The 24,044-nt window shown below is 47.4% G+C and overlaps 1 protein-coding gene across 1 annotated transcript; it reads right to left on the reverse strand.

The window, feature by feature from the left end:
• Positions 1 to 5,189: 5,189 nt before the first annotated feature.
• LOC138301647 (vomeronasal type-2 receptor 26-like) lies at positions 5,190 to 23,605 on the reverse strand. Its single transcript, XM_069242162.1, has 3 exons — positions 23,543 to 23,605; positions 11,684 to 11,807; positions 5,190 to 6,085 (listed from the first exon to the last, which is right to left on the reverse strand). The coding sequence occupies exons 1-3, from the start codon at positions 23,603 to 23,605 to the stop codon at positions 5,190 to 5,192; spliced, it is 1,083 nt and encodes a 360-aa protein (XP_069098263.1).
• Positions 23,606 to 24,044: the final 439 nt, after the last annotated feature.

The following is a 24,044-nucleotide window of genomic DNA, read 5'->3' on the forward strand; positions in this document are numbered from 1 at the left end:
TCCCCTAGGTCTCTAGTTTTAAAACAAGCACAGATTTGGTAGGTTTCCCTAGGTGTCGGCTGAGCTAGAGGCCTAAATCTACAGGTAGGCACTTTGCAAAAAACAGCTCTGTTTTCCTTCAAAAAATGGGATGTGTCCATGTTGTGTTTTGGGGCGTCTGCTGTCGTGGCCGCTAGGCCTACCCCCACAAGTGAGGTATCATTTTTATCGGGAGACTTGGTGGAACGCTGGGTGGAAGGAAATTTGTGCCTCCTCTCAGATTCCAGAACTTTCTGTCACCGAAATGTGAGGAAAATGCGTTTTTTTAGCCAAAAATTGAGGTTTGCAAAGGATTCTGGGTAACAGAACCTGGTCAGAGCCCCACAAGTCACCCCATCTTGGATTCCCCTAGGTCTCTAGTTTTTAAAAATGCACAGGTTTGGTAGGTTTCCCTAGGTGCCGGCTGAGCTAGAGGCCAAAATCTACAGGTAGGCACTTTGCAAAAAACAGCTGGTTTCTTTAAAAAAATGGGATGTGTCCAGGTTGAGTTTTGGGGCATCTCCTGTCGCGGCCGCTAGGCCTACCCACACAAGTGAGGTATCATTTTTATCGGGAGACTTGGGGGAAGGCTGGGTGGAAGGAAATTTGTGGCTCCTCTCAGATTCCAGAACTTTCTGTCACCGAAATGTGAGGAAAATGTGTTTTTTTAGCCACAATTTGAGGGTTTGCAAAGGATTCTGGGTAACAGAACCTGGTCAGAGCCCCACAAGTCACCCCATCTTGGATTCCCATAGGTCTCTAGTTTTCAAAAATGCACAGGTTTGGTAGGTTTCCCTAGGTGCCGGCTGAGCTAGAGGCCAAAATCTACAGGTAGGCACTTTGCAAAAAACAGCTCTGTTTTCTGTGATGTGTCCACGTTGTGTTTTGGGGCATATCCTGTTGCGGGCGCTAGGCCTACCCACACAAGTGAGGTACCATTTTTATCGGGATACTTGGGGGAGCGCTGGCTGGAAGGAAATTTGTGGCTCCTCTCAGATTCCAGAACTTTCTGTCACCGAAATGTGAAGAAAATGTGTTTTTTTAGCCAAATTTTGAGGTTTGCAAAGGATTCTGGGTAACAGAACCTGGTCAGAGCCCCACAAGTCACCCCATCTTGGATTGCCCTAGGTCTCTAGTTTTCAAAAATGCACAGATTTGGTAGGTTTCCCTAGGTGCCGGCTGAGCTAGAGGCCTAAATCTACAGGTAGGCACTTTGCAAAAAACAGCTCTGTTTTCTTTAAAAAAATGGGATGTGTCCACGTTGTGTTTTGGGGCGCCTCCTGTCGTGGCCGCTAGGCCTACCCACACAAGTGAGGTATCATTTTTATCGGGAGACTTGGAGGAACGCTGGGTGGAAGGAAATTTGTGGCTCCTCTCAGATTCCAGAACTATCTGTCACCGAAATGTGAGGAAAATGCGTTTTTTTAGCCATAAATTGAGGTTTGCAAAGGATTCTGGGTAACAGAACCTGGTCAGAGCCCCACAAGTCACCCCATCTTGGATTCCCCTAGGTCTCTAGTTTTCAAAAATGCACAGGTTTGGTCGGTTTCTCTAGGTGCCGGCTGAGCTAGAGGCCTAAATCTACAGGTAGGCACTTTGCAAAAAACAGCTCTGTTTTCTGTGATGTGTCCACGTTGTGTTTTGGGGCATATCCTGTCGCGGGCACTAGGCCTACCCACACAAGTGAGGTACCATTTTTATCGGGAGACTTGGGGGAACGCTGGGTGTAAGGAAATTTGTGGCTCCTCTCAGATTCCAGAACTTTCTGTCACCGAAATGTGAGGAAAATGTGTTTTTTTAGCCAAATCTTGAGGTTTGCAAAGGATTCTGGATAACAGAACCTGCATCAGAGACCCACAAGTCACCCCATCTTGGATTCCCCTAGGTCTCTAGTTTTCAAAAATGCACAGATTTGGTAGGTTTCCCTAGGTGCCGGCTGAGCTAGAGGCCAAAATCTACAGGTAGGCACTTTGCAAAAAACAGCTCTGTTTTCTGTGATGTGTCCACGTTGTGTTTTGGGGCATATCCTGTCATGGGCGCTAGGCCTACCCACACAAGTGAGGTACCATTTTTATCAGGAGACTTGGAGGAACATAGAATAGCAAAACAAGTGTTATTGCCCCTTGTCTTTCTCTACATTTTTCCCTTCCAAATGTAAGACAGTGTGTAAAAAAGACGTCTATTTGAGAAATGCCCTGTAATTCACATGCTAGTATGGGCACCCCGGAATTCAGAGATGTGCAAATAACCACTGCCTCTCAACACCTTATCTTGTGCCCATTTTGGAAATACAAAGGTTTTCTTGATAGCTATTTTTTACTCTTTATATTTCAGCAAATTAATTGCTGTATACCCGGTATAGAATGAAAACCCACTTCAGGGTGCAGGTCATTTATTGGCTCTGGGTACCTAGAGTTCTTGATGAACCTACAAGCCCTATATATCCCCGCAACCAGAAGAGTCCAGCAGAAGTAACGGTATATTGCTTTCGAAAATCTGACATTGCAGGAAAAAGTTACAGAGTAAAACGTAGAGAAAAATGTATGTTTTTTTCACCTCAATTTCAATATTTTTCTTTTTCAGTTGTTATTTTCTGTAGGAAACCCTTGTAGGATCTACACAAATTACCCCTTGCTGAATTCAGAATTTTGTCTACATTTTAGAAATGTTGCAGTGTCTGGGATACAGCGTTGGTTTCATGCCCATTTCTGTCACTGACTGGAAGGAGGCTGAAAGCACAACAAATCGTTAAAATGGGGTATGTCCCAGTAAAATGCCACAATTGTGTTGAAAAATTGGGTTTTCTGATTCAAGTCTTCCTGTTCCTAAAAGCTGGGAAGCTGGTGATTTTAGCACTGCAAACCCTTTGTTGATGCCCTTTTCAGGGAAAAAAACACAAGCCTTCTTCTGCAGCCCGTTTTTCCCATTTTATTGAAAATAACATAATTTTCACTGTATTTTGGCTATTTTCTTGGCCTCCTTCTGGGGAACCCACAAAGTCTGGGTACCTCTAGAATCCCTAGGATGTTGAAAAAAAAGGACGCAAATTTGGCGTGGGTAGCTTATGTGAAAAAAAAGTTATGAGGGCCTAAGCGCGAACTGCTCCAAATAGCCAAAAAATGGCTCGACACAGGAGGGGGAAAAGGCCTGGCAACGAAGGGGTTAATAGACCCCGGGACCCTCTCCTGATCACTCCTTGGCTCAGACATGAAATGCTTCCTCTGCACCACAGAGAGTTTGGCAAGTTAAAATGATTTAGGGATTTTTCTGGCATCTTTTCATTAAATGCATTAATAATTCTCACTCATCTTGCTGCACGCTATCAAGCAATCAAGCCAAACCAGCAACTTAACAGGGAAGCTGAAGAGCAGGATCAAGGGACGGTGAGCAAATAAAAAGGGGAGTCGGGCAAGAGGTGATGACAAACACAAAGCACTCTCAAGGCAGTCTAGAGGCAACCAAAGTCATCACAAGTCAGTTCAGGGAAGGCATCACAAGCAGCACAGGCAATAAAGGTCACAAAGGACTATTTCTCAATCTCTTCTCAGCCTGGCATAAAGGCAGCCCGCACCAGTGTCAGCATAGCCCAAGCAGTTTTACATCACTGTTACTTAGCCCCTAGTATGCCAATGGGATTGTTGCAAATGACGCTGCCACCGTAGTGCATCTCCTTGCTTCTGGCCTCTGACTCTGGCCCGCCCCCTCTGAGCTGCAGCATGTCAGCTTGAACATGTAGAAGAAATGCAGTGGAAGAAACACTGCATATTGACATCCCTGGAAGCCTTTTGGGGGTAGCACTTCTCCCCATCATGCTGAACTTGAACTTGCCACCTGGGACCTGGATCAGATGATTACTGAATGGTGCCAGTGCCTGGTGAGGGAGGGGATATTGCATTAAAAGGCTCCTAACGTGGAAGGAGGTCAGCATGGACTGAAGGGGCATTTGAGAGGTTTGTTGTGTTAATGTCTGATTGTTGCCAATTGTTCCCTGTTAAAAAGAACTCCAAAGCATCAGAGAGAACACATTTATTGTGTTTTCACACATTTCACCTCCATCACTGACAACGGTGGGCACCTTTACTCACATCTGCACTTGTAAGCATCTCTCAGAGGCACAGCTATTGTTAGGAGCCGTGATTGAGCTGATTATTGTGAGATTGTGCACTTTCTTCAAGTGGTGCTGGGCTTCACATATTGCATGAAGACTAATGCAACTAGAGTTTGGTAGCTCACATCCAACAGTGCTTTGTTCACCTTTGCCATCAATTACCTTTGCGTTATTGTTTGCCTGAAGGTCGCACTTTGACATTTTAGAGCAACTTGAACATCGATTCAAAGACATCTTTTGGAAGTTGAACACAATACTCTCTGCTTACCTATAGAGATTTTCTCTATGGGCATCAAAGTCCACATGCCGAGCAGAGTGTTTTCATTTCACACTGGAGAAAATCCGATGATTCTCGCTTGAGGATTTCCCCAGTGCTATATTCCTGCCCTCACTCAATTACAACCGATTTTCTTTGCTGTGACCTCTTTTCCATATGCATGGTTTCTCCAGGCATTACCTTAAGAAATTTGTTTTGGGGACATTATAAAGAGAGCACACATTTTGCAAAACGTGTAAGGTGAAAACGGATGCATTAGTAACCGATTCGTAATCACGGTCAACATGATGCAATAAAAATTGAAATCTCTAGGCAAATCTGATTTCTTAAGCAGGCATTTAATGGCCATTTATTGTGCTGTCTAACAAAGAATTAGCAACCATTTACTGATATAAACGGAACACAGAAATATGGTATTATGTTTAGAAAATACAACAAATCAAATTTTGAGGAACATTAAGTTCATTTACCAAATCTGATGTTGTCAGTTGCATTTTTTCTTGGGTTAATTTCATTACATTTAAAGTACATATGGGATTCCCTGCAGAGTGTAGTCTCCTTGTTTTAAGTTAATACTGCTTACTATAGCACATGTTTATAAAATGTGTGGCCCTCAAACATATAGGGCCTAGTTTAAAGTAGAGCATACAGATATTGTGTCACAAATGTGATTGAAAGCTTGTCGTAATAAGATGAGCAGGACATCCGTCACGTTTGTGATGGAGTAACCATCTGCCAAACCCTAAATCAGTCTCATCATTTTTATGTCTTGCAGTCACTTACTTTTTACTTTTTATTTAGCAAGTAGCTTTTCGAATTCATATCAGGCCTGAGTAGAATAATATAAACCTTGGGGAGGAATATGCAAGCCAGAAGTCCTGAACTAGATGCTAGTATAGCAAACACCTCAACAGACACCATATTTTTTCCCTGTGTGCTCAGGTAGGCTGGAATGAAGGAGAGCCACACACTTACAAACACAAGCAGGCTGAAAGTGATATGCCTAGCTTCATTAAAACTATCAGGTAAGTTCCTGGACAGGAAAGCCAATATAAAGCTGAATCCAGCCAAGAAGCCCATGTATCCCAGCATGAAGCAGAATAGCAGCACTGAGCCTTCATAACACTGTATGATGATTTTCAAAGAAGATGATGCATTGACACCTGAATAAGGGGGCTTTGTTGACAACCACATTGTGCAGATGATAAGCTGAAACATGGTACAAAAAATGATTAGGTAAATGGATGTCCTCGTACCAAACCATTTCTTCAAACTGCTGTTTGGTTTGGTGGCTTTGAATGCAACAATGACTGTTAGGGTTTTGGCCAAAATACATGAGATGCTGAGTGAAAATACAAGCCCAAATGTAATTTGCCGAAGCAAGCATGTCCATCTGCTAGGACGTCCAATGAATAAGAAGGGACAGAGGAAACACAACATGAGTGACACCAGGAGGAGGTAACTTAGGTCTCGATTATTGGCTCTGACAATTGGTGTGTCCCGGTGAATGGAAAAGATACATAAGATTATCAGAGTTAATAAGGATAAGACTGCTGAGATGGAAGCAAGTGTTGCACCCATGGGCTCCTCATAGGACAGGAAATCAATGGCCCTCGGTATACACATGTTTTTTACTTCATTTGACCAAGCATCTTCTCCACACTTCAAACAAACAGAGAGGTCTAAGAAGGAAAAAAAGAAAAAAAGACTAGGACTAGTCATTTAATCATTCAAGAGTATAATCAAAAGTGTTTATATTGATATACAACAAATTATGAATAAGCATTTCATTTTTTCAACTTCAGTTTTACAATTGAGTAATTGGGACAATAAAATGTTCAGCACTTGTCCGAAAGTCCTTTTAGGTCTGCGACATGAACTCACCCCATGTGGCTTCTTCACATACATTTTTAACTCTATCAATGCAGATTTTAAGCTCTAAATTATAACATTATTAGGTTGTGTTATGTTCTTCAATAATATGATATGATAGCCATACTATATGAGCTACAACATTGAGGCCTATTGGCTAGTGTATATGGCCTTAACATTTAGAAGCTAATCACACAAGTACACTTCGAGAGACCTAGGCACCAACATATCACCCTTTCTATCAACTCCTGAATTAAGCCTTTTTATTGTTGTGAAAAGACCCAGGTTTTCAGCTTTTTTACAATAATCATTACCTTCCTCTGTCCCCTTACTTTTGCTTTTTGTTTGGAGTTTGTTCTGTGTGTTTGATGTCTGGACAGAGAAGGAGTGATATACACATTTAGTCATCCTGAATTAAGGACTCACTTCCAGATGCTGCTCTCCAACTGGAGTTCATTAAAAGGATTATATTGCTAAAGCATATCATTGACAAACCCATGGTCATCCCCTTTACACTATGGACTATTCAAGATATTTTAAACAGAATTGTCTTCCTAATTAGAAGCCATAGTAGACTTTTGAAGGTTGAGTCCATGATTCCACCTCTTACGTTCCAGCAGGGCATGAGCTACCATAAATTTATAGCCTGCCATAGCAGGCTATACCAGCCATTAAAGGCCCGCTCCAATGTTAAAGGCCCGAGTCGAAGGTGAGGGCCTTCAACAAGGGAGCAGGATTTTAATGCTGGTATAGCCCAGCTACGGAAGGCTTTAAGGCTATCAGAACATTCAGCATTAGAGGACAGAATGCTCTAATAAATAAATAATCTTTCTGAAAAGATGCATCCCTCAAGAATTGATGCTTTGTCTTTGAACAGACATGCTGGTACCACATCACTCAGTAACCCAGAGACCTTAGCTATTTGCACTAACTTTCAGAAATAGTCTGTAGAAGCTATTTTAAAAGGGTACACCTGATGCTCCAGATCTTCAGCTCGAAGAGTTTCTAATCTATTTCTCCTTCCTTGATCTCCCCACATATTTTATCAATATTATCTAAGAACCATTTTACCATGGCAGCAGTGTGATTTATCTTTTTCATCTTGTCAGTCATTCTATTTTGGCAATTCTTTAAGGATATTCCATATTTATTCCTGGAGTTGGGAAGCCTCATTAATTATTTTGGCATAGTAAGTCTTCTTCTCCATTCTGGAAGCTCTTTACTTTAATCTACATTATTGTACTGAGCTCTCATAAATGAGTTTATTTCCTTAATCATTTTTAGGGCACATCTGCAGTTATTCCCCTTTTCAGACAATATTTTTTTTAGGAACTCGCTCTGTTCTTGCTCACTATGTGATCCTATCAGGGTTTTCTACCAGAATATTGAGGTTAAAATATAGTGGGGCCAAAATATTGTAGCCAAAATATTAACAAGGTAAGTATTTAAGTATATATATGTAAGTTATTGCTAACTAAAGTAACTTTAACTCGCACCCTAGGGTGTTTTTGTTTTAAATTTTTCTCTGAATCCGTGAATCCACCAGTGGGTCTGCAGGACCGCAGATCTGTGGATTTGATGAAAATAAGAATATTTGGGCTTTTTTTTGCCCACAAGGGGTCCTGATACCTGTATCCTGACTCCTTATCTGTCTTTGCAATCTTCTTTTCCCACCCCTGAGCCAATGCGACAAACAAAATGGCAGGTGCAACTTTTCTGTCAGGATGCGGCCAGCCAATGAAGTCTTTGCTTCTCCCCTGGATCCGCAGATCTAGACAGGGTCTGGGGGTCCAGATCCACAGAGGATCCACGTCCCTATATATCTATATTTTTTAAACTCTAATATCTCCAAAACCAATGAACAGATTTCTACCAAATCACAAAAAGCTTGCTTTCTGGACCAGGAGCTAGTTTTCTGCCAAATTTTATGTATTCCGTTCAGTGGATCGGGATCTAGTGGTGTTCAAAAATGTGAAAAATCCCATTGACGTAGAATGGGGCAAAAGAGTTTTAGGACCCGTACTTTTTCTTCGCCCCTGCTTGACAGATCACCCCAAAGCTTTCAAGACAGCAGCTGAACTGACTAAAGTTTGCATTTTGAAAACTCTATGGAGATTCATCAAACAGTGCCAAAGTTAATGACAAAACAAAAAATGCTCTGTCTAGGGAAAAGGGCCTAACTATAACATATATGCATATATATATATATATATATATATATAATATATTCAATAATGTGAGTTAAATTGTCAACAGTAATTTTAGCAATGATGTCACAGAAATGCATGAGTGTTGTAATATGTGAGTTCACGAGAAGTGCTTGGCAAGGGCAAGAGTTATAGTTAGTCAACATAAATATAACTATTGAATTTCAGTGTTTTTTTAGTTTAAAATTTTGCATTTAAACTGCCATTTTCACCTAACTATAACTTCACTTTAACCTTTGTTTTGTCAGTGAAGTTCTGAAGTTTTTTTTATGCAAAGTACAATCTTAATACCACAGCAAACTATATCATCACTTTAACCTTTGTTTATTAATATGTTATTTCTTTATGTAATGCCAACCAGACTCCTTGAGGGGTCTTTGGCCATGCATGGAGTGGGGTTTGCTGCAGGGACTGGCTAGCAGCCAGTCCCTGCATGCAGCCCCCCCACAGGCAGCCAACCACACTCCACCCACAGCTGAAGGCTGAAGGCCACGTGGTCAACTGCCTCTTCAAAGGGACACACCACAGACACTCAGACACAGTCCCTTTTGAAAACAAATATTATTTTATTTTGCACTAGTGCCCCGGCCTGAATTGTTCTAAATCCATGATACCTCCAAGCTCACCGTCCTTGTCTTGGTCAGTAAGGCAGGGTCAAACCTTTATTTTGATTACTCAACATAAGGCTTCACTCACAGTATCTCCTGATGTATTTGGGTCTCAATTGCTTGCCATGTAGAGGAGCCCTTGATAATGCTGGCAGGGGGACTATATACCACGGGGGTGGAGGGGTGCAGGTGGGTACATTTACATTTCACTCCGGCTGACATGTGAACTGCTTGATCCCCATTTACTGGTTCATGCATTATGTATACCAGTGTCACTTTAAAGTTTCATCTACCCTTTCGGACTTCGCTGTCCACCGTCCGTGTAGGTTGAAACATGTAGCTAATTTTGAGTTTCGATGTACACATACTGCAGGGATTGCGTTCCTTTGGATCAAATTGCATCATTTGTCAGGGAAACAAGTTTGAAGTGTTGCTCTGCTTCTTTCGTAGTGCACAGCAATAGCACGTGTGGGTCTCACAGCTGTGATATGTACAGTACACATCCAGACTCAGTTAATCTGGAAGTGTACTCAGACCCAGCTCATGTTTGTTTCTACCTGCTTCAGTTGGTGGCTAAACTCAACTTTGAGAGGCAACCTAAATCACATGCCCAATTTCTTTAGGTCTGATTTTAAGTTTGGTGGGTGGTCTGTCGTCGATCAGGGTGATGGAACACATTACATCTGTCACCCTGGCTGGACTCCACCTGCCATATTTGGAGATCACTGCCAGCCCAGTGGTGATCTCTGTGCCATCAAAAGAAAAGGTGCCACAGCTGTTTATCTGAATGCAGTATGGGTCTAATTTATGAAAAGTTAGTATATATAATTACACTTTTTATGTTTGTGCCACTTTTGCATCAAAAAATTACGCAAAGGTGCCGCTAACTTTTCATGAATCAGGCCCTCTGAGTTCAGAGTGCAGCTGCTGTCTTTCCAGTTGCCATGAACCAATATGTTTTCAGTTTTCAAAAACCAAGCCAGTGAATTTCTCCATCGAAGCATGCCCCACATCTACAGCAGGGCGGAAGAAAAGAGTATTCTATTAGTGACCAACATCAAGATTTGCCAGGGAGGTCGAGTACACAGCATCCCTAACTTTGTGTGCAGGCAAAGGCCTGCAACCAATGACTATCAATCAAATGCTACCATCTCTCAATGGTGACATACCTTGCACAGGGAACTGTAGCCACCTATGTTAACAGGAGGTTCTGTTCGGATGGACTGTCGCCTACAAAGTCAACCAAGAGCAATTTCTTTCAGGTGAATTGAGACTTGAGACTGACGCACAGGAAAACCTGCAAGGTACTTCAGAACCAGCCCGGCACAGGATTCGTGCACCACTGAAGGTTGACCCGACGCAATGTGAAGATCACAGAATTCGACATGCTTCTCTCTCCTTTAGGAACAAATGTGCATATTTGCACAAATATGCATATTTTTGTTTTTACATTTCATAATACGTTATTGCCCGTACCTTCCTGCAGATCTACAGATTTCTGCGACTCAAAAATACAAATTTGCAGTTCCTGTTTGCACTACAGCAATTATGTTGTAAACGTATTCCAAAGTGTCTACCTTTACACACTCTTACTTGGTGAACACATGTGTGCAGTTTATAGTTTTTAAGGGCAATATTTATACTTTTTGACACAAAACAGCGCTAACGCAGTTTTGCGTCAAAAAAATTAGTGCCGGCTAACGCCATTCTGAAGCGCCATGCGGGCGCCGTATTTATTGAATGACGTTAGCCGGCGTTAGCCGCCGGCGCTGTCTGGTGTGCGTTAAAAAAAATGACGTACACCAGGCAGCGCCGGCGTAGGGGAAAATGGAGCTTGGGCGCCAAAAAATGGGACAAGTCAGGTTGAGGCAAAATTTGCGCCGCCACCCGATTTGCACCATTTTTTTTTTACTCCCAACCCCCATTGACATGACTCCTGTCTTAGCAAAGACAGGAGTCATGCCCCCTTGCCCAATGGCCATGCCCAGGGGACTTATGTCCCCTGGGCATGGTCATTGGGCATAGTGGCATGTAGGGGGGCACAAATCAGGCCCCCCTATGCCACAAAAAAAATACTTACCGGAACTTACCTTAATGTCCCTGGGATGGGTCCCTCCAGCCTTGGGTGTCCTCCTGGGGTGGGCAAGGGTGACAGGGGGTGTCCCTGGGGGCATGGGAGGGCACCTATGGGCTCCTTCCGAGCCCACAGGTCCCTTAACGCCTGCCTTGTCCAGGCGCAAAAAAACAGCGCAAAAGCGGCCGTACGTCATTTTTTTTGACCCGCCCACTCCCGGCGCACATGCCTCGGAGTCAATTTTTTAGACGGGAACGCCTACCTTGCATCTCATTAACGCAAAGTAGGTGTCCACGCTAAAAAATGACGCAAACTCCATGGACTTTGGCGCTAGACGCGTCTAACGCCAAAGTATAAATATGGAGTTAGTTTTGCGTCGGAATTGCGTAAAAAAAACCGACGCAATTCCGGCGCAAACAGAGTATAAATATGCCCCTAAGTGTGTAAACAACATGCAAAGTACCTAAAATAGGGCCATGCAGTAAAGGGCAATAGTTACCATGTAAGCATATTACTAACCTGTTCCATTTGTGATTTCACCATCAGCACAGGGAACACAGTCATAGCAGCAGGCTGGCTGTCCTTCACGCAGAACCTTATGGAATCCAGGAGTGCAGCTCACACTGCACACTGACTGGGGAACCTATGAGGGGAGAGAAAAAGGTGAACATGTAACTACATAGTCACAAAGTGTGTCCTTTTTCGTTTTCTCATGAACTTCGTGTACTGGCATGCATTACTGAGAAATTCATTTACATAACAATAATATACTGAACACCTTATACATAAAAACATATGTTTGCAAGTAGGTGGAGAAACCCAAAACGTGGAGTAATCAGACAGGGAAGCCAGTCACTCACATCTGGTTTTGTCCAATACGTGCATAAAAGGATTTGACAATCTTTAAATTGTAAAGGACGCCTCAGATTCAGGGAAAGCAAACGAAGTGATAGAAGTTGATGTCTAGAACGTTCTGCAAAATGGAGCATGAAAAAAATGCAAGTTGCAGTAGTAAGGATATTTCATTTGACTACTTTCAATGAAATATAAGACATGGGGGGTTATTGCAACTTTGGAGGAGGTGTTAATCCGTCCCAAAAGTGACGGTAAAGTGACGGATATACCACCAGCCGTATTACGAGTTCCATAGGATATAATGGACTCGTAATACGGCTGGTGGTATATCTGTCACTTTACCGTCACTTTTGGGACGGATTAACACCTCCTCCAAAGTTGTAATAACCCCCTTTGGGGGTCATTACAACAATGGTGGTAAAAAGCGCTTACCGCCGTGCAGAAGACCGCCAATACACCGCCGCGGCCACGGAATACCGCCACAGCTATTATGACACACATCTCGGAAACCGCCGAAATTCAGACACCCACACAAGTCCGCCACACCAAAGGTCAGTGATAAACTGGCGAAAACAAAACCTCCACCGACACGGCAACAGAAACACGCCCATGCTATTACGACCCACGAATCCATGCAGCGGTCTTTCAACCGCGGTATTCCATTGGCGGTACACACCGCCGCGCTCAAAATACACACACATCTCCAAAACACTGCCACATTGGACAATTCCAAATACACACACCTGATACACATACAAACAACACTCCCACACACCCAACGCAATATAAAACACACACCCACATCACCAACAAACCCCTACGACCAAAAATCTATCACAAAGGCCAGAGACACAGCACAGATCAGACAATCCCACCACGCAGAGGCACTCAACACCATCACCAACACAACATCCACGCATAAAACACCACACACCACGACACATCACCACACACATCAACACTCACACCGCCCCACACATCACACACACCACCCCATGGCACGCCAAAGACACCCCCGCTTTTCAGAGGAGGAGCTCCTGGTCATGGTGGAGGAAATTGTCCGGATAGAGCCACAGCTATTTGGCTCACAGGTACAGCACACATCAATAGCCAGGAAGATGGAGCTATGGCGAATAATAGTGGACAGGGTCAACGCTGTGGGACAGCACACAAGAAATAGGGAGGACATCAGGAAGAGCTGGAAGGACCTACAGGGGAAGGTGCGTTCAACGGTCTCCAGGCACAACATCGCGGTTCAGCGGACTGGCGGCGGACCCCCACCTCCTCCCCCACAACTAACAACATGGGAGGAGCAAGTCTTGACCATCATGCACCCAGAGGGCCTCGGAGGAGTCGGTGGAGGATGCGACACTGGTAAGTCAAATCTTAACTAACATATACCCCACCCTACCTGCATGCTATCACACACCCCCACCCTCAAACCCTCCCCTATCACCCCAAATCCTCACTAATAACACAAACTACACATCCCAACACCAAGCCCTGCATGACACAATGAAGCATGGACACCTATCACCTAAGCATGCCCACTGCACATACCCAGAACAACCCCCTAACCATCATCACAAAAGCCCCCACACAGGAATGCTAGCACTGGGGTACACGCTCACCCACCCATTGCACACCATGACACACACACATGCAATAATCATGCTCTTATGCCCCTGCAGGAACACGAAGGACCGTCACCACACCAGAGCGTCCAGACAACACCACTCCACCCCCAGAAGAGGCCCACAGTGACAATAGCAGCTCTGCCCTACTGGAGCCTGATGACCAGCCCGGACCATCGTGGGCCTCAGGACAGTCGGTTCCCCTCGCACAGGCACAGCCCAACAGTGACCTTCCACCCTCTGGTAACACCAGCACAGCACCCACCCAGCGGGCCCAAACCTCCCTACCCAGGACAGGTCAATCAGCGGTCTGTCCACCACTACAGGGAACCCAGGATAACCCACCACCCCAACAACAACAGGGACCTGGGGGCAGTGGTAGTGGGCACACGGTCCAGGGGACGGAGGCACAGGAACACAGGGGAACTGGGAGGGCTGCTGTGCGACAGGGGGCGGACAGGCCAAGGGAACCCACTCTCCACGAGGCCCTCACCTCCATCATGGGAGCATACCACCACTCCCAGGAGACGATGGCCACGGTCCTGGTCAAGTTTCAGGAGACCCAGCGCCTGCAGGAGGACCAGTATTTGGGGTTCAGGGAGGAGCTCAGGACCATCAGCTCCGCCCTGGGCACCATCGTAGAGGTGCTGAAGGACATACAGCAGACCCTGAGGGACACCGTGGCACTCCAAGGGGCCCCTGACACTAGCATGGATGATGAACTGCCCACCACCTCCGCCAGCGCTAGTGGACAGGACGCCCCGCCACAGGACCACCACACCAGCACACCACCCCCTGCAGACGGACAACCACCCCGCAAGCGGTCCCCGAGATCCAGGAACAGGACAGAGCAAGATGGCAAGACCCCCGCCAGGAAATGAGACCACCCTCATTGTCCCCCCACTGCCCCACTTTGTTACCCTGTCCATACTTTAACTGCCCCAGCTCCTCTTCCTATGCCCAGATGGGCAGTGCACCTGTGAGACTAATAGACTGGACTCTGCCATGGACATTCCTCCGCCATCACCCATCACCATTTAACAACCCCCTCCCAATTCTGAGCACTGCAATAAACACCCTTGAAACACAAAACAATCTGGAGTCAGTCTATGATTTGTTAAAAATGTATATCAATGACAGTGTGAAAATGCGTTGTGAGATGTAAAAGCAACATACCAATGTCACACATCAAAAGTCCTTGAAGGATGCAAATAGATGACACACGTTGGTAACCACTCCTGTGAAACCGTAATGGAAAGAAACAACTCAATTACCAAATAATCCCAAGTAATTACACACAGGATAGAGGAAGACGTGTGACAGTGAATGTAATGTAAAATCTGAAAATGTTCTCACCTGTGTGTCACTGGAAATATTGCTGTATGACTGACTCCCTGTTGTCGTTGTCTTCTTCCTCAGCTTCCTCCTCATCACTGCCCCCAGGCTCCACAGGCTCCACAGGCTCCACAGCTGCTGCAACACCGTCATCTGGATCATCCTCCTGCAGAAAAGGCACCTGGCGCCGTAAAGCCAAATTATGAAGCATCGAGCAGGCGATGATGATCTGGCACACCTTCTTCCGTGAGTAGAATAGGGAACCACCTGTCATATGGAGGCACCTGAACCTGGCCTTAAGGAGGCCGAAGATGCGTTCGATCACCCTCCTAGTCCGCCCATGGGCCTCATTGTACCGTTCCTCTGCCCTGGTCCTGGGATTCCTCACTGGGGTCAGTAGCCAGTGAAGGTTGGGGTAACCAGAGTCCCCTAATAGCCATACACGGTGCCTCTGGAGTTGACCCATCATATCAGGGATGTGCTATTCCGCAGGATGTAGGCGTCATGCACAGAGCCAGGGAACATAGCATTAACCTGTGAGATGTACTAGTCTGCCAAACAGACCATCTGTACACTCATAGAATGATAACTCTTCCTGTTTCTGTACACCTGTTCACTCCTGTGGGGCAGGACCAGAGCTACATGGGTCCCATCAATGGCACCTATGACGTTGGGGATATGTCCAAGGGCATAGAAGTCACCTTTAACTGTAGGCAAATCGTCCACCTCAGGGAAAATGATGTATCTCCTTACGTGTTTCAGCAGGACAGACAACACTCTGGACAAGACGTTGGAAAACATAGGCTGGGACATTCCTGATGCCACGGCCACTGTTGTCTGAAAAGAGCCACTTGCAAGGAAATGGAGCACTGATAGCACCTGCACGTCAGGGGGGATTCCTGTGGGATGGCGGATTGGTGACATCAGGTCTGGCTCCAACTGGGTACATAGTTCCTGGATTGTGGCACGGTCAAACCTGTAGGTGACGATGACATGTCGCTCTTCCATTGTCAACAGGTCCACAAGCGGTCGGTACACCGGAGGATTCCGCCATCTTCTCACATGTCCAAGCTGACGGTGCCTACGAAGGACAAGAGCGACGATAAAGTCAATTTTCATCTAGGTATGTACCCACAGTTACACAGAACACGACACCACACACAAAACCCTTCCTGTATGTGTGTTGAGTGTAGGCCTAGCTATGTGTGACGCGGAATTAAATGAAGCCATGTGGGCCCCTGAAATGGCGGCTGCCTGACCTCTACACTGGGACAATGGGATTGTGGGGTAACTGCGCTGGCGTTGCACACCGTCGCGGTAGGCGGTCGTAGACCGCAGTGCAATGCTGCATTGGTTCACATAGGACTCTATGGGTCTCAGGAGCCAATGAACAGGTGCGCCGGCGGTGATGATACGCACCGCCGCGGACGTCACCGCCGCGGACGTCACCGCCGCCGACATCACCGCCATTTTCTATCTGTTCAATCACTAGATACCTGACCTTCGACAGGAGAGGACCTACACTGCAAGTGCTGCTGTGACCTCGGTCTGGAAGCGACGATGGCTGCTGCGTCTGGGGAAAGGGCCCCTGCCTTCACTGCTCAGGAGTTGGAGAAACTGGTAGACGGGGTCCTCCCCCAGTACACGCTACTCTACGGTCCTCCAGACCAACAGGTTAGTACACAGGGAGCACTTTGTATGGGCTAGGCCTGGGTGGAGAGGGCTGGCTGGAAGAGGGAAGGGGGCAGAGTCCAGGGAACATTAATGCATGTCAATGAATGGGCCACATGGCTAGAGTAGGGAGGGGGGCCACTCACATCGACGGTGCAGTTGGTAATGACTTCTCTTCTTCCCTTGTGCATGTCATGTAGGTCAGCGCCCACCAGAAGAGGGACATTTGGCGTGCCATCGCCAAGGACGTCCGGACCCTGGGGGCCCACCAGAGACGGGGCACCCACTGCCGTAAAAGATGGGAGGACATTCGCCGCTGCAGCAGGAAGACGGTGGAGGCTCAGCTGGGGATGGCCTCCCAACGTGGGAGGGGTGCCCGTCGCACTATGACCCCCCTGATGTTCCAGATCCTGGTGGTGGCCTACCCGGAGTTGGATGGGCGCTTGAGGGCATCACAGCAGACACAAGGGGGTGAGTACAACCTCATTCTGTGGACTTTGCGTGCAGTAGAGGGGTCTGGGTGGGGGAGGAGGGCTGTGGGTGTACCTAGGCCAGCCAGAAATGCGTAGACTAGGCCCCTCTGTAATGCAGCCCATGTGGCACTCTACCCCATCTCAGTACAGTGCCAAGTACAGGTATAGTTGCCCCTGTGGCATCCATGTGTGCAGATGTCCACCATAGCGATGTAGGCCATATCCCAGGAATTGCATATGCAGAGGCCGGGAGCACGGCGTAATGCAGGGGGCTGCTGTGTCTGTCTTGTCCGCCAACGGTAGCGGTATGCCATGCACTGAAACCTGTTCTTCTTCTGTCTCCCCCCCCCCTTTTTGTGCTCTCCCTGTTCTTTTGTGCATCAGCATCATCAGGCGGAGGTACAGTGGCATCGGAGCACAAGGGAGCTGCATCCCACATGGCCATGGAGGGCCACACCACGGACTCAGAATGCACCAGTGGGACGGAGGGCGAGGGGAGCTTCACGTCGGCCACCAGATCACCAACCAGCGACACGGACTCGTCCGCCGATGGGGGCTCCCTTGTGGTGGCGGCACCATCTGTGCGCCCCACTTCTACAGGCACAGCCGCCACCTCCCCTACCAGCACCGCCCTCCCAGCAGCCCCTCAGCGTTCGCCCCGTGCCCGCTCACCCAGGAGGGTGGGCATCACCTCCGCCCCAGGCACCTCAAGCCCTGCCCCAGTCACCCCTGCTGCCCTCAGTGAGGAGGCCATTGACCTCCTCAGGTCACTCACTGTTGGGCAGTCTACCATTGTGAATGCCATCCAGGGTGTAGAACGAGAGTTGCAACACGGTAATGCATTCCTGGAGGGCATTCATTCTGGTCAGGCTGTCCTTCAGCGAACCCTGCAATCTCTGGCCTCAGCACTGATGGCAGCCATTGTCCCTGTGTCTAGCCTCCCCCCTCCATCCTCCTCCACCCAGACCCAATCCCCTGTACCCCAGCCCATCCCAAGCACACCTACAGACCACCATGCACACAAGTCAGCACACACAAGTCGCTCAAGCAAACATAGGCACCACACAACCCACAGGCACTCACGCAAGCCTCACCCACATACAGACACAGCAACATCCACTGCCTCCACTGTGTCCCCCTCCTCCTCTTCTCCCTCCTCCCTCCCAGTCTCATCTACACACACACCTGCATGCACCACATCTACAGGCACCAGGAATCGCACCAGGACACCCAGCACCACAAGCCGCTCACCTGCACTCACCACCTCCACTGCCACGTCCCCTGTGTCCTCTCCCAGTGTGTCTGTGACGCCCCCTCCCAAAGTACACAAACGCCGGCAACCACACACCCAACATCCATCCACCTCACGACAGCCTCCATTACCTGCACCTGCACCCAAAACACCTAAAGTGACACGTCCTACAACCACCTCCTCCTCCTCCACTCCCAGACCCCCTCCAACTACCCATCCCAGTGTTCGTCAGAAACTGTCCCTGTGTAAAGTTGACCTTTTTGCACCCACCTCCCCTCCAATTCATCAGTCCCGTCGTATCGCCTCAGCCAAAAAGCCTCCAATACCAGTGGTGCCTGTTCAAGGTATGTGGAGTGCACCGGCCACCAGGGCAGGCAGTATGACCCGGAGCCAAGGCACTGGCAGCCCACCCCCTGTAAAGGCTCTGAAATTGGAAAGTGGCTGACGGGACCGTGTGAAGACTCCTGGTCGGAAAACAACTCACAAGGGTCCCAAGGGGATTGGAGAGTCAGCTGTGACTCCACCAAAGGTGGGGAAGGGCCAGAGGAAGTCTGCCCAACCTGTTGTGAGTCTCACAGCGGAGAAGGGCGGCATCATTCCCAGCGGTCGAGACGCCACCGCCAGCACCGTTGTCACTGGTCAGGAGACCACCGCCACTGCCGGAGTCAATGCCCAGGAGGGCCCAAGTATCGTCACTGGTCAGGAGACCACCGCCACCGCCGGAGTCATTGCCCAGGAGGGCCCAAGTATCGTCACTGGTCAGGAGACAACCGCCGGAGTCAGTGCCCAGGAGGGATCCGGCTGCCACAGCCCCGGTGCGCTATGAGGGAACGTCATGCCACACACCAATGCCCAGTCTGGGTATCATCATGCCACACACCAATGCCCAGTCCATGGAACGTCATGCCACACACCAATGCCCAGTCTAGGGATCGTCATGCCACACACCAATACCCGTTCCAGAGACCGCCATGGCAAAGCACCGCTGAACAGTCCAGAACCGCCATGGTAAAGCACCGCTGAACAGGGCAAGCACCGCCTTGGCAAAGCACCACTGAACAGTCCAGACACCGCCATGGCAAAGCACTGCTGAACAGGGCAAGCACCGCCATGGCAAAGCACCGCTGAACAGTCCAGAACCGCCATGGCAAAGCACCGCTGAACAGTCCAGAGACCGCCATGGCAAAGCACCGCTGAACAGTCCAGACACCGCCATGGCAAAGCACTGCTGAACGGGGCAAGCACCGCCATGGCAAAGCACCGCTGAACAGTCCAGAACCGCCATGGCAAAGCACCGCTGAACAGGGCAAGCACCGCCATGGCAAAGCACCGCTGAACAGGGCAAGCACCGCCATGGCAAAGCACCGCTGAACAGGGCAAGCACCGCCATGGCAAAGCACCGCTGAACAGTCCAGACACCGCCATGGCAAAGCACTGCTGAACAGGGCAAGCACCGCCATGGCAAAGCACCGCTGAACAGAGCAAGCACCGCCATGGCAAAGCACCGCTTTACAGGCCATGCACCGGGTAAGAATGTAAAGACCGCCACATCAAGCATCTTTATCCCATGTGCATCTGGGACAGTGACGGGACAGGAACCTTCACGGGGAGACTGATCCAGTCTGGCCACCAGTCCCCCTCCAGAGCCACTGGCGGATGTTAACTACTTGAGAGACTGTGGCTTTGCACTCCCCAGGATATGGCAGTGGGCAACCCACCCACTGTAGAGACTTGAGAGACTGTGGCTTTGCACTCCCCAGAATGGTACAGTGGGCAACCCACCCACTGTAGAGTCTTGTGAGACTGTGGCTTTGCACTCCCCAGGATGGTACAGTGGGCAAGCCACCCACTGTAGAGACTTGAGAGACTGTGGCTTTGCACTCCCCAGGATACATCAATGGGCATGGAGCCCCGTCGTGGATCTGGCTTTGCACTCATCCGGCTGAGGTGCCCCCCCTTCCGTTCCCCCTGAGGTGCCTGTAGTATTTCTATCTGATGCCCCAGCAGTGTTCTCTCCGATTGAGGACAGGTATCTTTTGTGGGCCTCGCCCATACATTTTTGGACTAGTGGTGCACGGACATTGCTATGTGCATATCTGCACTACTTCTCGTAATGTATATATTTCGGGCTGATTTTCTTATATATCTGTATATTTTTGACAGACATGTATATTGATACATTACAATGTTTGAACAGATTTTGCTTTGTCTTTGCATTCTTCCGAGGGGATTGTGGGTTGTTACTGTGATTTTTTTGGATGCATTGGTGTGTATGTTGTAATATGTGAGGGTGGGGGTGGGGGTGGGAGTGTTTCATGGGTGTCCCCCTAACTTTTGCCTCCCCTCCCCCATGTCGTAGGTGCTGTACTCACCGTTGTCTTCGGCAGCGCCGCTGTTGGTCTTCGTAGATGAGTAGGAATACAAGGGCCGGAAGAATGTGTAATTCTGGCTCCATGGAGTCCTCGTTCCTCGTGGGATGTGTTGAGGTGAGCGTTTTCCCATTGCAGTAACTGTTTCCGCCGTGTTTTTATCCACGGTGAATCCGCCCCGGAAAAGGTGGCGGATTGGCGGGTTGTGATACTATGGGCGGTACATTGTCTTCCGCCTGTCTGTTGGCAGTGACCGCCGCGCTGCTTGTCTGTACCGCAGTGGCGGGCGGTGTGTTAAAGTGGCTATCTTTGTTGGCGGTTTCCGCCAGGGTCATAATTCCCTTTTTTGGTCCGCCGGCCTGTTTGCGGTATTGCCACACCTTTAACACCGTCCGCCAGGGTTGTAATGACCCCCTTAGTGTTGGAAGACTACAGGACCTGTGGAAAAACTGATATGCTGAAAGCGTTTTGAGCTGTTATGGAAGTTCACAATGTAGTCGAATCACTGAGGTACATTTGCAAAGAAAAAAAATAGCTTTGTTTCAAAGTGGTGAGTTTTTGCCCCTATATACACTGCACAGCAGACCCAAGTTCCTCTTTATTTCCGGTTTGGTAAATTCATGCAAGATGTCAGGACTAGCAGTGGTGGAGGTACGCTTAGATATCTGAGGGGGGCAATTTCACTACTTTGTGAAATAAAGCGATACATTTCTCAAATCAGCCTCCAAAAAATCGCCTGGCTAAGGAGCAGTACTCTGAGCAATAACCTGTACCAGTGACATGTATTTTATACCATGCATAATGCTATACTGCTGGTAAAACCTATCAGTCTTTTTATACACCTTAGTCAGACCAGTATGTGATTGTATCCACATACTGCTGCCCGTATATGATAGAGACGATAAATAACGGATTACGGATAATTGAATAAAATGGTCCAAGACTGCCTTCGAGAGATTCTGGTGACATTTGTAAATGTTCTGGGAACCCCGAGAACACAATATAGGACAGCATTGCACGTTCTGCTCTCTTTTCTATAGCCCATATTTATTTTGGGATCGTTAGCCTTAAAAAACAGTTTGTTTTCCAAAATGCAGGTACCAAAGGACTCAAGATGAAAATACAGTGTTTAGATTTTGTTTGCCTTTTTATGAACGCATTTTTGATAAAACAGTGGGCAAAGGTGAGGATCAGGAGATTTATGCGATTCTGTGGCTGCAGGGTAAAATTCAAATATGTTTATTTATCCTATTCTTCACATAATTGGTTACATAAGGTGCATAATTTGCATAATTAAAAAAATAGTTTATTTTTCAAATGGGTGAAAACTATACTGTCGGATATTGTACTGCATCCTTTGCGATCTCTGCTGCATACTTTAAAAACCCTTGCTGCATAATTTACTCCTTCTTTGTGCATAATTACTGTCGTCTAGCAATGGTAAAGCTCCGCAGAATGAGCTGGGACTGCGACGGCGCAGGGGTTGGCTGCCTGCAAGAGACTGGAAACATGCTTCACTGATGTCCACAAAACTTTCTAGGAAGAGCTGAGGTGGGTGAGCTTTTTTTTGGATAGTTTTGTAAATATTTGTCAAGTGGCACCAAAGTTATAAGCAAAACAAGAAATGCTTTTCCTATGGAAACCTGGTCCTAACTATAACTATGAATGACTGGTAGGTCTACGAAGACTGCTCATTCATCTGAAATTGGAATAAACAAGATGGTGGCTCGAGGTTGAGCAGCTGCACTTGTTCATCCACCCCACTGGGGAGACTTTGCCAGAATAAAGCATGGTAAATGTGCCATCACCATAACACTGCAGTGTGATAGAGGATGTGACATACTCTCCTGATGTAAACGTTTGTCATATAACTCGCCAAGTGAGTTGCTGTAAGCAGCCCAAGAGCAGACACTGCAGTGGATGCTTACTTGAGGACATTGTGATGATTAATCATTGCCTCCCTGGCAATCTAGCAATTGGGATTCCATTGGCTTCCTGGCAACCCTATCTCTCTTCTCAAAAGAAGATGGTGCACACTGCTACAGGCAGAGGTGGGGCCCTCATTTGTCCAAGAGGCCACAGTGTAAGGATGGACACTGTGGGTTGGATCTTGACAGCACTCTCATTGACTAAAGAAAAAGAGACGGATGCGGGTGCATTACTTCCCCATGAAGAGGAAAGTGTTGGCACTGATAAGAATTGTGAAGCTTAGCTAGACACTGAGTTAGACATTGACATCTAGTGTAGCATGTGTCAATTTCCTGATCAGGGTGAGCAGGCTTCCCAGCTTATAATGGTGGTCGAAAATGGCAAAGACAGCAATCTGTCTTTTCCTACCCGGGAGAATGCTGGAGATGCTTTTATACAGTTGCTGAGCCACCAGGTCATATCTTGCACTCCTGGAGCCATTGCTCTCTCTTGACACAAGGCAGAATGGATTTGGTGCTGTGTACTCTGAAGTAATCAAACCATTGACTCCGAACCCCACCTTTAAAAACTGTACTACCACTGGGGGTGTGCTTGTGATTCGGGAAGTCATGCAACCTAAAGTTTATGTGATGAATCTCATATTAATATTTCCCCACTGGGTCATTGTCTGTGGATTTATCTGATGGGCCATCAGTTGTTCTGGTGCACCTGCATTTGCCTTATCAACATCATTTGCCCTTGTCTATGTTACCAGATAATAGCAACACAGAGGCTAGTATTGAGAGCTGTTCAACTCTTTGTGTTCATCCTTCCATTAACAAACTGGCCCCTGTACCTGCCTTTGAAATTATGGTACCCACCTGTCTTAGCTCCTTCTGTTCTAGTAGTGCTGACCCCCTTAGTAGCTCTGAATCCTTTGCCATCCTGCCTAGTGGGTGTAAGGCAAGGAATTGTAAGATGCTCTGCACCAGGATATTGATTGGGCCCAGGAAAGAACCCTTATTCATGACCCTTTCCAAAAATTCCATGCTCAAAGACAGTGACTCACCATCTAATTTTACTTTTTCTGCTAATATTGGTCCCACACAATCTGCAATATTGAGATCTGCTTCTGTTCTTATCAGTGCAAATGCAAACAAACCAAGTGTGCTCATGAATAGAGGGTTAGGCCCAAAGAAAGGATGGAAGCACAATGTGGTAGGACGAGAGGAGGGGATCTCAATACTTGAAGCCTGAAGGGTGTAGGACCACTGAGTCTTTCCAATCCCAGCGTAAAAAGCTCAGCAATTATGATGGGCCTCAAGTGTCTTAAACTGTCTCTTCTGTCACTGATCAGTGGAAGCTCAAACAGTGCAGTGATCC

This window comes from Pleurodeles waltl, chromosome 6 (assembly GCF_031143425.1).
Source record: "Pleurodeles waltl isolate 20211129_DDA chromosome 6, aPleWal1.hap1.20221129, whole genome shotgun sequence".
Lineage (NCBI taxonomy): Eukaryota > Metazoa > Chordata > Amphibia > Caudata > Salamandridae > Pleurodeles > Pleurodeles waltl.

Excerpts from the sequence above, each read along its gene's own strand:
- LOC138301647 (XM_069242162.1), bottom strand. The coding sequence starts at position 23,605 with ATGGCAAAGGATTCAGAGCTACTAAGGGGGTCAGCACTACTAGAACAG. Across the intron at positions 11,808-23,542 it reads AACAGAAGGAGCTAAGACAG|GTTCCCCAGTCAGTGTGCAG; the intron begins GTGGGTACCATA and ends CTCCCCTCATAG. Across the intron at positions 6,086-11,683 it reads TGAAATCACAAATGGAACAG|ACCTCTCTGTTTGTTTGAAG; the intron begins GTTAGTAATATG and ends TTTCCTTCTTAG.